Here is a 21,553-nt window from a genome sequence, read left to right as displayed (position 1 = left end):
CCTTTTTTTTTTACATAGAAGTCCTTTTTTACTGTAAATCTTTTAGGCCAAGGACTGTCACCTTTTATATGTTTGTAAAGCATACATCCAGAACAAGTCCTTCTATTTTTGCCTCTTTGCACTTGTGGAATAGAAAGGCTAAATAAGGGTAGTCAGTTATGGAGTTATATGAAAAATTAAGAGTTCCCCTGTATTATTTGTGTTTAGTTTTTCTCCTTCCTCACTCTACTACTTCTGCCATGTTCCTCAGTTTTCTTACTCCTCTTCTACAGTCTTTTTCATGAAAGAAAGAAAGATGTTTTCTACCTCAGGTAAACTACCTGGCTTCATGTGGACTAATGAAATCTTCTTGTGCCATGACCACACAACAAACACTCTGTGCTGCCAAAAAAACCCCGCCGCAAAATCTCTCTCAGCCTCTGCCTGATAGTTCTTCCTATTTAGTCTGTGCAAAAGAGAGTGATTAATCTCTACAGACATTTCCTGTGTCTTGTTCCTGAAATGTCAGATTGTGACAATTAAGCCATACGAAACAGAGTTCAGGTTAAGCAATCTCCTGGCACTCAAAAAAAGGAAATTAGAAGTCTCTTTGGCTTACTCTTTTCTCCCTTCATTACAATGCTCTCTTTCTCATTCCATTCTTGAAAACCAGTAGGCTAAAAAAAAAGCTTTTTCATATGACAAACAGAAAGATGGTTTTAAATGCGAAAATGACAATTGTATAAAATTATGGGAGAAAGATAACTGGGAACTAAATGCATGCTATGTGTTAAAACATTGTTAGATGGAGTGCCTAACAAGAAGCACTGCAGATACTGTGATACACAAACCCTCTTCGAGAGTCCTCTAACACCGTTAAATGTGTTGAGGCTTTTTGAGTATTCCTTCCTGGCTGGAATGCATAAAATCGATGAGAGAGTTACATCAGTCAAAGAAAGGACTTCCCACCCTCTTCATAACTGGGATAATTTGCTTTCAAGGGCTTGATGTGAATGTGATTGTAAAAAAGTTCATTTCAAATGTGGATGATTATGAACAGTTTTAACATTCCACTTTTTTTTTTCCAAAGGCTTTGTTTAAAGCATGATTTACCTAAATCCTGATTTACCTAACTCTTCTGAACACTATGAACCTTTTCAGGTCTACTTTCCCCAAAACTGGAAAGGGCCAGAGCAGATTTCTCACTTGAATATAATTGGCCAGGAATAAGGATATCTAAAACCAATAAAAAATGCCAAAGAGTTTGCATGGTTTAAATTTTCTTCTTATAGAGCATTAGCATTAATTTCAATAATTTTAAAGATCAACGAAAATCAAATTGCTTTTCAAAAAAAGATATTGCAACTAAAACTTTTGCTCAGGATCACTAGAACTCTGGATCCTATGGTGTGTGAGGAGGCCTCTAGAATTTCCAGTTTCTAGGAGGCATTTTATCACTTCCAAAGGTATTTTCACAGTATACTAAGGATTTAGATTATATTACTTTGAGAAAGACACACTGTAAATTGTGAAAACAGAAGATGAGTGTTCACAAAGCAAATCAACCTTTTTTATTTTCCTTATTTATAACAGTAGAGTAGAGAAAACCCATGGAGACTGATGTTCAAGTCCAGGGACTATTAGAAGCTGAGAGTAGTTGGTAAATTTGAAAGAGGAAAACGTTATGGCACCCTGGGTATTTGGGCTCATTCTTTCTATCCTGATAACCCCGCAGGACACCTAAGCTTTATCTCTCACAACTCTTTCAATTTATTTCTAGTGGTAATGCACAGATGGTGAAGACAAAATATGTGTGAAAGAAGTTATAAGAATTTTGATTAACATCTGCAGCCCTTTCACAATCTTCATTCATCCGTGGTGGTGGGGGGAAGGTTTGATTTTGTTTATTTTCCAAATTTGGACAGAGTATATTTTGCTTCTTAAGAGCTAGTGCTGCAGAATAGTGAAAGGGATTTTGGACACCGGTACTAAATGTTGTTCATGCTCTTGTCTCAATAACTAATAACAATGGTATGTTCCTAATCAAAAAATCCTGCTGTAATCAGTACCTACTAAGAATATATCTAGTTAGCTGGTTTGATAGATATGTAACAATGCACATGTTCTATTACTGAAGTTTTTATTGAAGCTATTAAACTGGTATTCATTATTTAAATTTAGCATTGATTAATGCTTTTACTGTCCACATTCATTCAATGACACAATGAAGTATAATAGTCAACCTAAGATTCATTTTCAGGTAGAATGTCATATTTATTCATTGTACATTTGGTAAATGAATTCTTTGTAAGTAAGAAGTACATTATCAAGATGTGAAGAAAATCAAGAAACTATATTTAAAAACATAGCTGCATTCACTTGACAAGAGTTTTTGAAAATGGAATATAAATGACTGACTTTAGAGTACTATAGCTAATTTGAATTGAGTTCATTTCCATGCTGACAATGTGGAGAAATATTTTTAGTGAAATTAAATAAAGTTAGTAAATATATAATGGGTTTCCGTTGACTTGCAAGAAGTCAACCAGTCAGCTGAAGAATAACTTCATATTTTATTGAGTGTCCTTTATACCTTCATTTATTTCACAAATGTATCTTTCAAGGGTAATTACCTTTTTCTTCTTTACTTATGAACTATGAATACTATATGAGCTTTTTATAGTGTTATCAGTTCCTTTGTGTGTGTCTTGTTCAATCTGTACTGATTTTGACAGATATTCTTTCATCTTATTGGAATAAAATCAGTTGGTTCTTTTTCTCTTTTCTCTTTTCTTTTCTTTTCTTTTCTTTTCTTTTCTTTTCTTTTCTTTTCTTTTCTTTTCTTTCTTTTCTTTTCTTTTTTCTTTTTTCTTTTCCTTTTTCTCTTCCCTTCCCTTCCCTTCTCTCTTCTCTTCTCTTCTCTTCTCTTCTCTTCTCTTCTCTTCTCTTCTCTTCTCTTCTCTTCTCTTCTCTTCTCTTCTCTTCTCTTCTCTTCTCTTCTCTTCTCTTCTCTTTTCTCTTCGCTTCGCTTCGCTTCCCCTTCCCTTCCCTTCCTTCCCCTTCCCCTTCCCCTTTCTTTTTTCCCAAGTAAAGTGAAAGTATGTGACCTTGAAATAAATTAGGTAAAACACTGTCATAAATAGAAAGTAGATTTCACTGGACCACTGTCATGGAGCTGTAACACTGTACCTACCTTTTAGCACATTCATGAGAAGCATGAATGTAAGTCAGAAAGCATCCATGCATAATGTATTAATGAAAATTCCTCAGTATTACTCTTTTCTTCATCTGTAAAACTTATGAGTTTATGATTTTGTCTATTATAGTACAGAATCAAGCTGTTCGAGGGAGGTGATTGTCCTTCTCTACTTCACTCTCATGAGACCCCACCTGGAGTACTGCATCCAGTTCTGGGGTCCCCAGCACAAGACAGACATGGACCTGTTAGAGCACATCCAGAGGAGGGCCATGAAAGTGACCAGAGGGCTAGAATACCTCTCCTGTGAAGAAAGGCTGAGGGAGTTGGGGTTGTTCAGCGTGGAGAAGAAAAGGCTCTGGGGAGACCTTATTGCAGCCTTTCAATACTTAAAGGGGGCTTATAATAAAGATGGAGAGAGAGTTTTTTCCAGGGCCTGTAGTGACAGGACAGTAATGGTTTTAAGCTGAAAGAAGGTAGATTTCAATTGGACATAGGGAATAATTTGTTTGTTTGTTTTTAATGATGAGTCTGGTGAGGCCTTGAGAAGTTGTGGATACCCCCTCATTGGAATTGTTTACAGTCAGGTTGTACGGGGCTTTGAGCAACTTGATCTAGTGAAAGATGTCCCTGCCCATGGCAGGGGCATTGGAACTAGATGATCTTTAAAAAGTCCCTTCCAACCTGAACTATTGTATGATTCTATGCTATGAAGATGTCCCTTGAGGTGTGTCCCCAGCTGTCCCCATTGCAGGTCTTGGAGGCTCCCCTATCTGCCTGCCTGACCTGCTTTCTAGGGAGGTTTGCTGCTTGCTTGTTCAGCCTTCAGACTATCCCCCTCTGGTGCTCTTCCATATGGGCACCAACAGTACTTCCAGGGGAGACCTGGTGTGTATCAAGCATGACTACATGGCTCTAGGGGAAAGGGGCAAGGCCACAGGGTCTCAGGTGGCATTTTCCTTGTTGCAGCTGACAAGAGAGAAGTGCTTGAGGAGGACTGGGTGGATCCTTTGGATCAACAACTAGTTGCACAGCTGGTGTCAGCAGCAATTATTCAGATTTAACAACCTTAGGACACTCTTTGAGGATCAAGGGTTGCTAGGAAGAGACAGAATGTAAATGATGCCCTGACAGACAGGGCAAAAGCATCTTTTCCAACCAGCTGGCAAACCTGGTGAGGAGAATTGTAAACTAGGAATTATGTGAGAGGGAGGTGATGGTCCAAAATCAAGTAAGGAAGTGGTGGACTGGTTTGAGAAACAAAGCCATTGTGGACAAAAGAGACCACAGAAACAGCAAACCAGGGCTGAAGTTCAAACACTTGAGCATCTCAAGTGCAAAGACACAAATAGGGAAGTGCTGCTGTGAGGGCAACATGATGGGGGAAGTTCTCACACTTTTTCTGAGAAACCATCACAAGTGGATGCCTTTCTGAAGTGCCTGTGCGCTAATGCATACAACCTGGGTAACACACAGAAGAAATTGAGGTCTTCACGCATTTGAAAGACTACGATCTCATCACAACCATAGAGACATGGTGGAATAGCTCACACGACTGGAGTGGTGCCATAGATGGATACAGGCTGTTTAGAAAGGACTAACCAGGACAATGAGGAAAGGCAGTTAACATTTATGTGAGCAAGCAGCAGAGGTGCATGGAGCTCTGCCTGGGGACAGATGATGAGACAGCTCAGAATATATAGGTTAGGATTAGAGGACAGAACAAAGGTGGTGGCTTTGTGGTGGATGTCTGCTACAGACTGCCTGATATGGGAGAAATGAATGAGTCCTTCTTCAGACAACTGGAAGAAGCCTTAGATTCACAGGCCTTGGTTCTTATTGTGGACTTAAATCACCCTGATGTCTGCTGGTGGGACAATGTAGCAGGGCATAAGCTATCCAGGAGTTTTCTGGAATTCTTTGATGATAACTTCCCAACACAGGTGATCATGGAGCTGACAAGATGACACATTCTACTGGCCCTCATACTTACAAACAAGGAAGAACTGATGGTGGACGTGAAAGCTGGGGTAGCCTTTGTTGCAACAACTATGAGTGTGATGTTCAAGATCCTGAGAGAAGGGAACAAGGCAAATAGCAGGATCACAGCCCTGGCCTTCAGGAGAGCAGGCTTTTTCATGCTCAGGGACCTGACTGGAAGAGTGACATGGGAGATGGTCCTGAAGACAAGAGGCATCCAGGAGAGCTGGTTGATTTTCAAGGATCATTTCCTCCAAGCTCAAGAAAGTTCTATCCCGACAAGCAGGAAATCAAGCAAAGGCAGGAGGAGGTCTGCATGGATGAGCAAGGAGCTCCTAACTGAGCTCAGGAATAAAAAGGAAGTGTACAAGAGGTGGATGAAAGGTCAGATGACCCAGGAGGAATATAGAAACATTGAGCATGGAGGGATGTGGTTAGGAAAGCAAAACCATCTGGATTTGAAACTGATAAAGGTCATGGAAGACAACAAGAAGGGCTTCCACATGTATACCAGGAGCAAAAGGAAGACTAGGAAAAATATGGGCTTACTGCTGAGTGGGGCAGGGGACCTGGGGCCAAAAGACATGGATAAGGTCAAGGTACTCAATGCCCTCCTCACCTTAGTCTTTTCTGGTAAGACTTGCCTTCAGGAATCTCAAGTCTATGCGTCCCACATAACAGACTAGAGCAAGGGAGACCCTCAGTGGAGGAGGGTCAGGCTATGTGACATTTGAACAAGTTGGACATATGTACGTCCATGGACCTATTGGGATGCACCCGAGTGTTGAGGGGACTGGCTATGGTCATTCTGAGGCCACACTTGCTTATCTTTGAAAGATTGTGGCAACTGGGAGAGGTTCCTAAAGACTGGAAGAGAGCAAATGTCACTCATGTCTTCAACAAATGCAAGAAGGAATACCTGGGGAACTACAAACTGGTCAGCTTCATTTCAATCCCTGGGAAGCTGAAGGAGCAAATAATCCTAGAAACCATTTCCAAATGTGAAGGATGAGGAGATTATTGGAAATAACATGGATTTATGAAGGGGAAATCATGCCTGACCAAACTAAATGCTTTCTACAATAATATAACTGGCTTGGTGAGTGAAAGGAGTGTTTAGTGTTGGTTATCTTGAATTTAGCAAGAGTTTTGATGCTGTCTCCTATAACATGCTCATAGACAACTGATAAATACAGGTTATTTATGTGGACAATGAAGTGGACTGAAAACAGACTGAACTGCCTGGCTGAAGGAGTTGTGATCAGTCAGTTGACACAAAGTCAAGCTGAGCCTTTTCACTTGTGGTTTATCTCATGGGTTGATACTGGTTTTAATGCTGTTCAACATCTTCATTAATGACCTGGATGATGAGGCAGAGTGTACCTTCAGAAAGTTTGCAGCCTATAAGAATTTGGAGGACTGGTTGACACACCAGAAGGTTTTGATGCCATTTAGAGGGACCCAGACAGGCTGGACAAATGGGCTGACAGGAATCTCATACTGTTCAACAAAGGGAAGTGTAAGGTCTTGCACCTGTGGAGGAATAATCCCAACAAGGGTTTACCAGTACACACTGAGGGCTGACTGTGGCTTTGAAGAAAAAGACATGAGGGTTCTGGTAGACACCAGGTTGACCATGAGCTGGCAACATGCCCTTGCAACACAGAAGATCAACAGCATCCTGGGCTGTTTTAGGAAGAGTGTTGCCAGCAGGTCGAGGAAGGTTATCCTTCCCCTCTACTCAACCGTGGTAATGAGACATGTCTGAATTGCTGGGTCCAGTTCTGGGATCCCTACTGCAAGAAAGACGGGAACATACAGGAGTGAATCCAGCAAAGGGCCACAAATATGATTAAGGGACTGGAGTATCTGCTGTATGAGTAGAGGTTGAGAGAGCTGGGACTGGAGAGTAGAAAGCTTGGGAGGAATCTTACCCATGTGTATTAATACCTGATGGGACAATGTAAAGAAGATGGAGGCAGGATCTTTTCAGTGGTGTCCAGTGACAAGACAAGAGCTAATGGGCACAAACTGAAATAGTTTTTTACTGTGAGGGTGGTTGAACACTGGCATGGGTTTCTCAGAGAGGTGTAGTCTTTACTCTTGGAAATACGTAAAACCTAACTGGACACACCTAACTGGACCCTACGAAGCCTGCTGGAGCTGACCCTACTTTGAGGGGGAAGTTGGACAGGATGATCTCCAGGTGTACATGGCAACCTCAACCATTCTGTGATTCCGTGATGCCCATACTGGAAAACCGATGATATGAAGTCCTGTATTCCAGTAATAAAACTGTAATTCAGCTTAATTAAAGTCATAGTTTGTTTATGATGCCAGGAAAAAAACATTAGATGAAGACAACCAGGCGCTAATCACAGCTGACAGGTTTTCATCTTAGAATATTTTTGTTTCCTTCCTAGAATAGTAAGCCAAGAAATTATTTTGAACTACTGTACAGATATCCAGATTGATTTTTTAATAGTGGCTTAAATCTACAGCCTGAATGAAGGCCCTGAAAATCAGTTAAATGTAATGGATTTGATTTTTTTCTTCTTTATTTTGTTAATTGGAATTAATTGTGGATAAATTAAAGGAGATTTTCACCCGAAGAATACAGTAAGAACAGAAATGGTCAAAGTACTTCATGGATCCAAAGCAAAGAAGACCTTTCAGCATGTGAGATTAGTACTAGATTGGAATAGAAGCCAGATCTCTTCTGCTCACCTTGCTTTATTATCTAGTGATAGCATCATCATTAAAACAGGACAGCCTTAACATTTGCAGAACAGGAACAGCAGGAATAAGATACACTTTACTGGGCACAGGTGAACCTGGGTTGTTAGTTGTACGATTTCATATCATATTGAAGTAACATGCAACTGGTTTTTTAGACATAGCATTATACATTACCTTTCATTTCTTTACTTCTAGGGTCCGAGGTGGTTGGCTTTGATGGGAAAAGTTGTCTAATTTACACATTTAATCAAAAACTCATGAGTGCACTGAAAGATGTGATTTCTCTGAAGTTTAAGACAATGCAAAGTGATGGAATTCTTCTCCACAGAGAAGGACAAAATGGAGACCACATCACCCTGGAATTAAGTAAAGGGAAGCTATCCCTACTCATTAATTTAGGTAATAGCTACAGTCTCATAAAGTCTAATACAGTTATTAGGTATCATTTGACTAAAACTTCTTTTAATTTGTTAAGTGGATTTTAATGTATTTAGTATGATAAACTAGCAGTATATATTTGAATAATTATATTTTTATATGGAATTAATAGCTTTTATTTTTCTTCTTTCAAGGTGATACTAAAACTCATCCTTCTAATGCCCAAAATAATATTACACTGGGCAGCCTTTTGGATGATCAACACTGGCATTCTGTTCTCATTGAACACTTTAACAATCAAGTAAACTTCACAGTGGATAAACATACTCATCATTTTCATGCAAAAGGAGACTTCAATTATTTGGACCTTGATTATGAGGTGTGAAAATTACCTTTCCTTTACTACATTTATTAACTTTGTTATGTAAAGGCAGTGAAACAAGCAAATGAGACTATAAACTTAAGGAAGTTTGTAGTGCTTAAGATTTTAGGGATTTTCCATCTCCTAAAGGAATGAATCAAAGAAAAAGAGATGTGCTGGCTCCACTAGACTTGCAACTCAAAATTTTCAAAAGACCATCTTTTTGATCACAGAATTCATTATTTTAATATCTTTGTTTCAGTAGTGCTGCACATGTGGTAAACAGTATGTAAACATAAGGAATGGGCCCCAACTCAAAGTTATTATTTTATGGCTTGATGAAAATTACAATAAATCAGCATAAAACCATTTTAGAAATGTTTAGATTAAGACTTAAATTCCTGTTAAATCTGGAAAATATACTATGAAAAAATCTTACTTACACAAATGGTAGATTCATGAAAGGTAGTAGATGTAATTTACTGTGACATTTTCCCACCTATGGTTAAAAATACCACTATTTCACAGTTGTAATGTGATGACTGGCTGCTTTATGTTTGCCCCTGTCCTGTTTGTTGGATGAGACAATGAACGATACAGCAGAGTGTCTGGAACCTGCAGATCTAAATTACTTTATTCTACTCATTCAAGTTTTTAAGCAGTTTAGAGTAAGACTTCATGCTGTTCTGTGTCTGCATTATCCCTTTTCAAAAATATAATTCACAAGATTAAAGTCATGATTCTGCTTAAAATTTCTGAATCTAAGCCACAATGCCAAGGCGTGGAGGATCATACCAATTAAAAAAAAAAAGAAAAGAGAAAAAAAAGAGAAAAACAAATGTTAGTTTTAACTGATTGGCAAACAGATTTATTTTACTAAATCAACCAGTATTGCAAATTAATTTTTGCTCTCTTTCACATACTGTAGTTTGAAGTATGTGTTACCAATATAAAGTAGAAAGGAAAGCAAAATCTGGAAAAAAGCCTAAAAACTTCAAAAAAAGTATGAACTGTATTTAGAATTGCACTTCTGACTATAAACATTCCTCAATTTAATAATTTAATGAAACATGATATATTTAATTTTGGGTTTTTTTCATAAAATGATTTTAAATGTTAAGTGAAATTTAAAAATTAAAAGATAAATATTTTAAACTTACCTTTTCTACAATGTCAACCAAAATAGCTTTGAAATTAGTGAGTTCAAAAGTTCACTTAAACTGGCATCCTGTTTCTGATGGTGCCCAAGAGTGGAAACATAGACCAGAGTATAACTCAGGCCACCCTTGTGGCAATGATTTTCTAAAATAATCTACTGCTTTCTAACAGTTTCTGTATCAGGGACTTACTAAGACAGAGCGATATTCTTGAATTTAATAGCTCTCAATGGATTTTTAGTTTTATTAAATCCTCCAATCTCTTTCTGAACCCAAATAAACCTACAGCATCACATCAAGTAACTGCATAGCCTAAGCATTTTGAGAGGGAAAAAGTATCTCCTTTAATTTGTTTTGAATCTGCCCTAGAATAATTTAATTTGATGCACTCTTGTTCTCTATTACAGTAGTTATGATTTGCATACAGTGGAGAAGTCAGGCTCAAATTTCCTAAAGAAGTTGTTAGTGAATTCTCTTCTCCCTTTTTGCACTGTCCAGCATGGTCTGGTTGTACTGGCCCTTGTCCTTCTTCTTGGTTTGGCAGCTGTAATAGACCCTGAAAACAGATAATACTCTATACTAAGCAACTGTTAAGAGGAATCAGAAGAAAAAAAGTGCCAACATTTCAGAATATTTTAACCCATACATGACTTGATATAGAGTAATTTTTGTTAGCCTGTTCTTATAATATGTAGATGTGATACAAGGAAATAGCCAAGAAGTAGCAGATTCATTATTGGCCAGTTTTTGACTTCTGCTCTTATGTTATTGGCAAATTCTTTCCTTAGAAAATGACTTAATAGTATCATTGATTTCTCTTCTCTTTCTAAGCTCAGCTTTGGAGGGATCCCAGTGCCTGGAAAATCAAGGACATTGTCACGCAGGAACTTTCATGGGTGTTTTGAAAATATTTATTATAATGGAGTGAACATTATTGACCTGGCCAGGAGGCATAAATCTCAGATCTACTTTGTGGTAAGAGATTCATAGTTAAGAAAGAATAAATAAGTAAAATAGAGAAAAGGAAAAGACCAGAGCCACTTTCCTATGCAACCTGTTAACATACAGTTCTAGTAAAGTCTATGTTGTTTAATGAAAGAAAAATCAAGAAATCACCTAATTGAGTTATTTTATATTTACTGCTGTACAGACTCAGCCAGTAGACAATGCAGGATGCATTCTATTCTTCAGCTCTTTAGCTGATATTTATATGAGTGGAGTATCTCACTGTTGTGTGGTACCTCACTGTCGTACATGTAGAAAAGCCAGTGAGTAAAATAAGATGTATCTGAAGTCATTGAAGCTCTGGCTTTGAATTTTCTACCTCACTAGTAAGAACACAAGCAGTATGTTTTAAAAACCTTCTATTGCTGAGGACATTGATCCACTCTGTTTTCTCCAGAGCATTGTAATTTTGATAGATAAATTCTGTTTGTCAATGTATACTGCCCTTTGTCTGAAGAGCTGTAGTTTAGGTTGGTGGGTTTAATGAATTTATTGTGACATGGCCAACAGTTGTGTTAGCCAAATCCCTACCATTTAGAGAAATGGTTCCAGTAACGAAATGACTTTCTTCTGTGTTACAGAAGGTTTTCTGTAATTTTTACTAAGTCCTTTGGGTTTTTTTTCCAGTAGTACAAGAGCCATCTCTATTTGCAGCATTTATTTATTTATTCAGCAGCAGGAAATGTAGAGATATGATGGAAACAATCAGTTCAAAATAATAAACAAAATATGAAATGCTTTCAACCTCCAAATCTTTTTATTTGGATTTCAGTTCAGAATATGAACAATCAAATTTGATTCTCTGTCCCAGAAAAAATGGATCACAGGCATCTCTTCTCATATGAAGCTCATCTGAAATATTCCAGATTTAACTAAACTGATACCTCCGTATAATATCCTGTCCATGATGCTGACGGACGTTGGGGAGAGGGCAGTTATAGGAGCCTCTATTCTTCACTGTGGACTAGTGAAAGGGGAGCTATGAAATTATTGTCATAGCAAATTTCATCATCTTAACCTCAAATGATTTAAACTGTTGTGCTACTTTCAAAACTATTTAGGAGATATTTTATAATGTAAATGTGCCAGAAAGTATCTATGTTACCACAGAATCCTTGTTAAATAGCCACTTTGCTGGTCTGATATAGTATCAGGCAGCAGTCCGGATAACATGGAGGGGGAATCTGCAGATGGTAAGCTTTTAGCGTTTAACAAGGTTTATTAATCTGATCACTGCCTTTTCACTATAGGTCAGTTCAATTGACTATTGATTTCTCTACAGCTGAGTTCGTAAGACAGAGCTTTTATTTACTTATATATTTTCCTTGAAGAAAACGAAAACAGATAAACTTTAATGTCTTGCCATGACAGGGGCTAGTGAGTATTGTTCTTAAATAGATATTTTAGCTTTTTACTGTAAGGTCAAAGTTTTATGTATGTTCAAAAGTTTAAAAGCTCTTTGTGTTGAACAGAAGGTAAATGTACTTTAAATTTTAAAGATGTTAATCTTTTAGTAACCATCTGTACAGAACAAATTAGTTATAGCTCAAATGGTGCCAGCAAGTCATTAGGTCAAAGTGCATATTGTATCACTATCCAGAGTCATAAAGTATTAACTGGCTCTGACTCCAGATGCAAAAAATGCATTATTCCCATTTCAGTCTTCTTATCTGTATCGCTCAGTAAAACCACAGATGCATGTTAAGCTCAGAGTTTGTCAATGAACTCACCTGCGAGTTTATTTAGGTACCTAAGAGCCAGTGATTTCAGAAGCAGTCAAGCACAAAATAAAGGCTCGGTGCCTGAATACAACTCAAGATCTGGTCCATATGGGCCTGCTTGCCTTCTGATTTATGAACTATGTGTTTCACATTTGTAAGTAGCAAGAGTTTATATGTGGAATTTTCTCTGACTATTTGTGAAAACAAATACTGGGGCCAGTGCACATCTCTAGTTGCATTGATTTGGAAAGACTGCTCCTTGATCCGGCAGCATGTTTTTTTTTCTCAAATTTAACACTGCCTTAAACAATCAGCAGCCAAGCTCAACATTTTTCTCTGCATACAAGCATTTAGATCCGTGTAAACATTTGTACCAAACTTTGTATTCAGTGGCATTTTATCTGACATTCAGAAGTTTGTCAAGTCCCTAATGCTTCCTGAGGCTGAGCCAAAATAGAAACAAAGCAGGTCTGTCTAACTCCTGAAGTACCATTAAATCACCCATGTAATTTAGGTTCTTACCTCATTCACTCAGAGGTCCTTGCCACTCTTTGTTCAGGCAGATATGTCTGTTCTGGTCAAACAACTAGATAAATATTTCTCAAACTGATGATGTTCTTATGTATTTGTACTTGATTTTTAGACTAACACATTCAAGTATTACAAATATTAGGTTCTATGCACAAGATTCTGAAACTCTGTAGTTTCCATACAAAAGTTCTCATGACTGTTTTTCCCTGAATGTTCCTAATGCCATATTTGTTTCATTTCTTTCTAGGGCAACATGTCCTTCTCATGTTTAGAGCCACAGGTGGTTCCTGTTACATTTCTGAGCTCCAGTAGTTATCTGGCACTGCCAGACACATCAGGGCAAGATGAAGTATTCATCAGTTTCCAGTTTCGCACCTGGAACAAGGAGGGACTTCTGTTATCTAGTAGACTACACCAGGCTTCAGGTGGTTTCCTTTTATATCTGAGTGATGGAAAAGTTAAAATCAGTCTTCATAAACCAGGAAAAACACTGAGTGACATCACTGCAGGTAACAGAAATGGAGAAAAAAAATTCCAAGATTCCTACACATAAAAAAATAGGTTAATGCAAAGTCATTTAAATTACTACTGACATTCTTGACTTAGTTTTATGATGAGTATGTGTGTAACTATGCTTTAATTGTGTGCATTTTAATCCCAAATGTTTCTAAATACTTACTTCTCTTACAAACATGTATCTATGTTTTTTTCCCCATGACTGTGTAGAAATTACTTGCAATAATATAGGCTGCAAAGTTGAGTCCTTAGCTTTACATGCGTACACTATGTAAAGCTCATGTGTATAGTCTGGGAAATTTGAGACATCTAAGCAACTTTTTCAGCTGTGAAGTGTAAACAAGCTAATTTCTTACTCTGTCAAGCTAAGCCATTAAGATGTTTTTCACCATTTGTCAGTGCATTCACAGGGCATCAAGTAACTCATCTTTCTATAAAGTTATACATTATTATAAATATTATGTTTGTTATTTTCTACGCTTCTCAATTACAGAGCTGTCCATTAAATTTGAACAGTGGATGACAATATGAAGTTCTGTTCCAGAAAGCTGGGGCAAGTTTGAGTCTACATTAAAAAAAAAAAAAAAAAAAAAAGAGGATTTATAATAAGGACAAAGAAATGGAGAATGTGAGGAGACTGAATAATTGAGAGCTGAAGGGTCACTTTTGTAGTTAATCACTGATTTGTGACTAGTTGGTGCACACTACTTTTGGTAGTGTGCACTGCTAGGCAGCCCTCAGGATGGAGCTGAGATTTCCGGAAAGCATACTCTCTAGTCTTCTTCTGAACCATTTCCCTGTTGGTAAACAAATATATAATGACAAGAGGATGAGGCAAATATAGTAAGATACAGTCATGTTAGAGTGTATTCAATTGGGATTCTGAGAAGCAGCTCCCAGCTTTCACTCAGCTTGGGAGCAAGGGGACTCCCCCTTTCACAAAAAGGCTCCTCAGTTTTTCTGAGTGCTGTTAGCACTTGATGTAAGAACAGCAAGACTGCTGGCCCAGTCAGGAATCTCCTTCTTTCATGAAATGTGGAAGCAGGACAGAGCCAGCAACATCTCCATCTTCCATGACTTTTTAAAAAATGGTGAGAAGCAGTAACATCACCCTGTGATAATATCAATACCTTCACCTAGCAGCGCTTCATCAGTACTATACTATGCTCTGACACTCTATGCATCACAGCCACCTCAGAGTTTCTCATCCTTTATGTAAAAAGGCAAAATTGAATTTTGCCCCTTTCTTGTAGAAGGATAAAATGGTCATTCCAGAATGAGTTCTCAGACAGGAAAAACAGGACTAAAGAGATTAGGCAGATAAATGAGATTCCAAAGAATATATGAAGATGAGGAAATGAGGCTGGGATTGGAGTGGTTTCTGTATGGACAAAGAAGATGACCAGAGACCACTAGCTGAAGGAATATATCATAAAAGCAATGGATAATTTGGCTGTAGAAAACATAATGATGATATCCAAAACATCAGTTGATCCTAGATTTATTTTGAACTGTACATTATCATATTTCATATTCATAAAGCAGGAATATTATAAATGAAAAAGAGGCCAAGTTAGTTCCAGTAATGTAATGTGTAAACTGAATTAACACGTGAATAACAAGTAGGTAAACTGCATTTTGCATTGGTACTTAGAAAACAAGTTAAGAATTTGAATGTGTGAAGACTTTAATCTTGTAGAGAGTATATTCATTGGAGTGATAGGAACCAAACCAAAGACATCTTTCAGGAGAGTTTTCAAGCCAGGATGTAGAGAGCTTAATGATGTTGTTTAGTGCTAGTTTGTGTTGAGCAATAACAAATACAGTAAGTAAACTAAGCAGTTACTGAAATAAAAATAAAAAATAAATAATAAAATAATTATAATAAAAATCAAAGCTCCCAAATCTCTTTCAAACCCCACAGAATTTAAAAAGTCATGTAAAAGAGGGAGAAAATTTCACAAAAAATATTATAATCAGTACAAACACAAAATAAGCATCATTTATCTCAAATGTTCACACATCATGTGCTTGGCAGTGTAAGACAGACAAAGACAGCAAAGCAGAGCCAAGCAGAGCAAAGAAACAGCCACAGGATTTGAAGATGAGGCCTCCTTAATCTTAGTTCTGTGCCCCTGTTTCTTTTAGTTTGATTCCTTCCTTCAATTCCTGACACAAAATGAAAATTCCTTCGAGGGGTAAAAAAAAGAAAAAGAAAAAAGAAAAAGTTAAACATAACTCTGAAGCTCATTATGTTTCTACAGGTGTATAACGATTAAAAGTAAAATTTTTATCAGTTGATTATTTTAATTCAGGAAAAGACTGTAAGCCAGTAATGACCACGGATAATGATGAAATTTATATAAATACTTTGATCCTGGTTCTGTGGGTGATAATAGGATCAGCCCTGGTATTTGTTATAATCTAAAATAACTGATGCACAAAGAGTACCATTTAAATGACAAGAGGTTTCCCAAGGCTCACCATTTGAAAATGTTAATTCCTTAGTAAAAATGTCAGCGGTATGTAGTTAACAGTGATGAATTTGGCTTTTTAGGAGCTATTTCAATTGCAGTTCAATTAGGTGATGTATGTTAAAGAAACTATTGCCATGCAGTGTCATTTTAACAGACCAGCTGAAGGTGGTGGCACATTTAACAGCTGTAGACTTGCACATAGAGCAATTGTCATGGTTTAACCCCAACCAGCAGCTAAGCACCACACAGCCCCTCGCTCTCTCCCCCCGAGTGGGATGGGGAAGAGAATCGGAAGAGTAAAAGTGAGAAAAATCGTGGGTTGAGATAAAGACAGTTTAATAGGGAAAGCAAAAGCTGTGCACACAAGCAAAGCAAAGCAAAGCAAGGAATTCATTCACTACTCCCCATGGGCAGGCAGGTGTTCAGCCATCTCCAGGAAAGCAGGGCTCCATCACACATAACAGTTACTTGGGAAGACAAACACCATCACTCCAAATGTCCCCCACTTCCTTCTTGTTCCCCAGCTTTATATACTGAGCAAAGGGTCAGTTGGCATCAGCTGTCCCAGCTGTGCCCCCTCCCAGCTTCTTGTGCACCTGGCAGAGCATGGGAAGCTGAAAAGTCCTTGATTTAGTATAAGCACTACTTAGCAACAACTAAAACATCTCTGTATTATCAACACTGTTTTCAGCACAAACCCAAAACATAACTCCATACTAGCTACTGCAAATAAAATTAACTCTATCCCAGACAAAACCAGCACAGCAATTTATTCAGTTTCAAAGTTGCAACACAATACATAACATGTTAGCTGAAACACCCCAAAATAAATCTTGACACTCTATGCTGAAACATAATTTAATGTTCTCATGCTATGTTAAGCTTACTCTTCATAAAGTCTAACAGAGGGAATTGTGTTTGTCTTTGTGAAGACAGAAACTACTGCAAAACCATCTTATTCTCTTCTGAGAAAGAAGTTATCTAACAAAACCATACGGGGAACTTATTCTTGAGTTTTTGAAGTGTTTATTGTTACACTCACTGAAGCAATTCAAGTCTGCGTTTGGAGATTGAGTAATTAAATTATGGATGGCTGGACAGGTTTGTTCCCCTACAGGCAAGGACTTATGACCTGACTTCCGTACACACAAACAATACTTGGTAATTAAATCAGAGCATATTTCTTTGTGCACAGTTCTTAAATTCATTATCATGTGTTTTTTAAAGATTTCTTCAACCATAAAAAAAAAAGAGGAGAATGGCATGTTAATTCATGAGTGATTAAGTTATAATAAGCCGTATCCTTCTTTTACAGTATGGTTGCTTAATATCTTTCTTTTGTAGCCTCTTTGGCAAGCTGGTCATCAAATATTCACAAAGAAATAACATAGATTAAAAAACAGAAATTAACACGAAGTTAATTTGTGTTGAATGATGAGACCAAATTGAATTACAACATGTATAAATGTTTGAGATCTTATTACTCAGTTTATTCATATGACCCTGTCTTTATATGCAGCTTTTAATTTCTATGCAGCTTTTAATTAAGTGATGTTAACAATCATTGCATTTGGTGGTTATATTTCAGACTAATCTATAAATTACTTTCTCTAAACTAGTTTTTTGTTTCTCACTGATCTCCTAATAAGCTATATACATTGTCTTTTTATATATGTGTTCCTAAGGTTGGATGTCATTGTTCTGCAAGACCTCCCACAGACTTTTTTTTAGTACTTAGGTATTAAAATGATGGAGGTACTCCTAATGAGAATAAATGGTTATCTTCTTTAATAGCTACCTTATTATGCACTAGAAGTTTAATTGCTGTTTTTTCCTCCCTTGTTTCTGGTAAAGCATTTTAAAAACTCCTAGTAGAGCACCAGACAATATAATTTTCAGATGCAATGGAAATGTTAGCAGTCTGTTGGCATCCACCATTTGTACGTCATACCACTCTGTGGCTTCGGACAAGCAAATGTGAATTTAATCAAGGTTCTCAATTCACGGGCTACAATGAGGTGTTTTTTCAGGAATGTCTTGTGCTCCCATAATGGCATTCCTCAGTCCCCAGACTTAATGAAAGGGACTTTTGGGAAGTCTTAACTTGAGCTAAACGAACAACATTTAGTATCTCTAATCATGCCAGCCTGTATGAAGAGGAGATAAAATATCTATCCCAAAATCATTTAGTAGATCAGTATGATGAACTACAATAAACAAACCAAAAAGTGCAATATTCATATAATCAATTTTCCAGTAACCAAAATATTTTTCTACTTCAGTCATTCATTCAATCTCCTTCTTTATGTTAGGGCATTCTCTTACCTACCTTGACAGTCAAATATTGCAATATTTGGAATACGGTTTTCTCACCAGAACAAAAAGTTACTGAAGCAGGATGCAAAACTAAGACTTAAAAGCAATTATCCTTGCAACAATTGAAAGGAAATTATATAATTTATTGTTAGATTTAATATCATCTAACATGACATAGATAGTGGGATTGAGTGCATCCTCAGCAAGTTTGCTGATGACACCAAGCTGAGTGGTGCAGTTGATTCACTGGAGGGAAGGGATGCCATCCAGAGGGACCTTGGCAGGCTTGAGGAGTGGGCCCATGTGAACCCATGTGAACAAGGCCAAGTGCAAGATCCTGCATCTGGGTCACAGCAATCCTCAATATCAATAGAGACTGGGGGATGAATGGATTGACAGCAGCCCTGCAGAGAAGGACTTGGGGATACTGGTGGATGAAAAATTGGGTATGAGCTGGCAATGCATGCTTGCAACCCAGAAAGCCAATCGTATCCTGGGCTGCATAACAAGAAGCATGGCCAGCAGGTCAAGGCACGTGATTCTCCCCCTCTGCTCCACTCTCATGAGACCCCACCTGGAGTACTGCATGCAGCTCTGGGTTCCGAACAAAAGACAGAGATGAACCTGTTAGAGCAGGTCTAGAGGGGTGGATCCTGGTCAGGGGGCTGGAACACCACTCCTATGAAGAAAGGCTGAGAGACTTGGGGTTGTTCAGCCTGGAGAAGAGAAGGCTTTAGGGAGACCTTACTGTGGCCTTTCAATACTTAAAAAGGGGCTTATAATAAGGATGGAGAGATTTTTTCCCCAGGACCTGTAGTGACAGGACAAGGGGTAATGGTTTTAAACTGAAAGAAGGTAGATTTAGATGTCCCACCTCTGGAAGTGTTCAAGGTCAAGTTGTATGGGGCTTTGAGCAACCTGATCTAGTAAAAGAAGCCCCTGCACACGGCAGGGTGATTGCACTAGATGGTCTTTAAAGGTCCCTTCCAGCCCAAACTATTCTATGATTCTATGATTACTAAAGGTATAGATAGCATATTGCAGAGATGTGATTGAGGAAAACATCATTCACTTGAAGTACGTCTACAAATAAATAAATTCCTTGTTTAATCTTAGAGATGAGGTGAAAGAAGCTGAAGCTTTTTGGTAGCTGGGGATGGAGGCTAGAAAGAGGGAAATAAGGAAGTAAGGAAATAATTCCCTTTTCAAAAATTATTTTCTGAAATTACTAATCTTAAAACCACAGTGTGACAAGTAGTATTATAGACTATATTTTACAATTTAGTTTCTTATTGAAGGATAATTCTACAATAATTCATAGAATAAAACTAATTATATTACTGGGAATTGGGAAAAAAAACTTTATCAGACTTAATTTTCTGAGCTTTAAAAAATACATTATTCATATTCTTTGTTTTAGCATAGCTATTATCTCTTTGATGAAAGAGTATAGTTCACTGAGGTTCACAGTGGTATAAAAGACCTAAGGATGCTTTATCTATTTGTGATTCTTTGTTGATTTTTGTTTGAAGTTAGTAAAACCTTTTGATATATTTGATGAGTTCTTGCTGTAAAATAGTACTAAAAATATAGGAGAGATAAATAATAGTACCCATTAATTCTAGAAACTTCATTATATAGTGTGAGTCATCTATACCTATGATATCGCAAGGCAGCAATAATATTTTTCTAATGCTTTATCTACTCTGTTTTTTAAATGTCTGTACACATCATATTATCTAGCCGAAATATAACTAGAGCTAAAATGGCTAGGCGTTAAGGTATTTTCTTTATCCTCATCTCAATAGTTTGCCAGCCCTAACATAAAATACACCAGCCTGAAGGCTGCTGTAAGTTATGTTAACTGCCACCAGTACAAAGGGACTTCTTCAGCAGTTGGACATCTTAAAAATATAGAGAAACACTAGTCACTCCTGCCACATTGCCTGTAGGGTTATGTAAATCCTTGTTACCAAAAGATTACCCCTCTACAGGTGACCTTTTTGCAGCCAGATGTAATAGCATTAATACTATTTTATATTGTCTGGAATAAGGTTTCCAATTTTTATTTCAGTAAAAAGTCAATCTCTATAAATATCATGAATATGAAGTTTTAAAGAAGTAGAAAATAAACCTATTTACCCAGAAAATTAGTGATAGCTTTAATGCTGATGATTTGCTCTGACTGTAAGTGTACTGCTCCTGTTAGCAAACTCAAATGCCACGTCTCATAGAAGATTGCAACCAAAATATGTAATGGCCAGAATGGTATCAGAAAACCGTCACTGCAGCCCCGTGCTTTCTGCTGTTATAGTAGAAAGGTGAATTGTTCCTGAAAGTGCAACACAAAGTTATCTTTGGTCTGTTATCTAAGGTCTGTTAGCCATAGCTTTTATATAATTCCGCTGAGGCTGGGGATAAAGCAAAATGTTTAAGGTTTCTTGTTATGTGGTTCCTAATAAATATAGTGGTTGAATAAGGAAACAAATAATAGAAAAGGTGTATAAGACTAATAATATATTAAATATATTAGAGAAATTTTCTAGATGATAATTTATCTGAATTTATAATGTGATTCTAAGACTTATCTCTTGACTGTATGCTGATCTTGTGTTTAGGCTGTGGTAGTTAACAACATATGGATCCTAGTTATGATGTAATTTAGTTATTTGAAACTTCTCATCTTTCTATTTTTAATTCTTTTCCTTGTGTTTGAACTCATCAGTTAACTGGTGGACTATTTCTGTAGAATATACAATACATTCTAGGGAGGATTATATAAATACATGAAATTTCAAGAAGGAAATCACAGATCACAAATCATAGGCACTCTGCAGTAGACAAAAGACTTTACATAATTCAAATGTTGTAATCTTTGTTGTTCACCAAAATAAGTATCTCTGTTCTGAAGAACACTCAGGAACATGATTGACTTAAAGCATTTCTTAAAGATAATAATGTGCTTACATACTGCCCTGTATAAAATTTATTTAAGAATATATATGTAAGTGCTTTCCAGAATCAGGGCTCTAGGTTTATTGCTTTGTGGCACCTTACACCTACAGAGCCAGAGGTAATGTAAATTGGGGTTAGAGGCTAAACTCTCAGAAAATTTTCCCATACATTTCCAATAAAAGAGACAACTGAAATAAAAATGATCTTGTGACATTGACATGACTGTTGCTGAAGCTTTTAGC

General features: G+C 37.2%; 1 protein-coding gene across 1 annotated transcript in view; it reads left to right on the top strand.

Moving 5' to 3' along the window:
* Window positions 1-21,553, top strand: part of CNTNAP4 (contactin associated protein family member 4) — a 237,999-nt gene that overhangs the window by 149,704 nt on the left and 66,742 nt on the right. The window contains exons 5-8 of the mRNA XM_072859037.1: window positions 8,090-8,293; window positions 8,467-8,651; window positions 10,622-10,765; window positions 13,295-13,556. Coding sequence (XP_072715138.1) covers window positions 8,090-8,293; window positions 8,467-8,651; window positions 10,622-10,765; window positions 13,295-13,556 — 795 coding nt within the window. The remainder of the gene's footprint in view (window positions 1-8,089; window positions 8,294-8,466; window positions 8,652-10,621; window positions 10,766-13,294; window positions 13,557-21,553) is intronic.

This window comes from Ciconia boyciana, chromosome 4 (assembly GCF_034638445.1).
Source record: "Ciconia boyciana chromosome 4, ASM3463844v1, whole genome shotgun sequence".
In the NCBI taxonomy this organism is placed as follows: domain Eukaryota; kingdom Metazoa; phylum Chordata; class Aves; order Ciconiiformes; family Ciconiidae; genus Ciconia; species Ciconia boyciana.
Note: the sequence above shows the minus strand (reverse complement) of the source record. Positions and strands in the feature narration are given on the sequence as shown.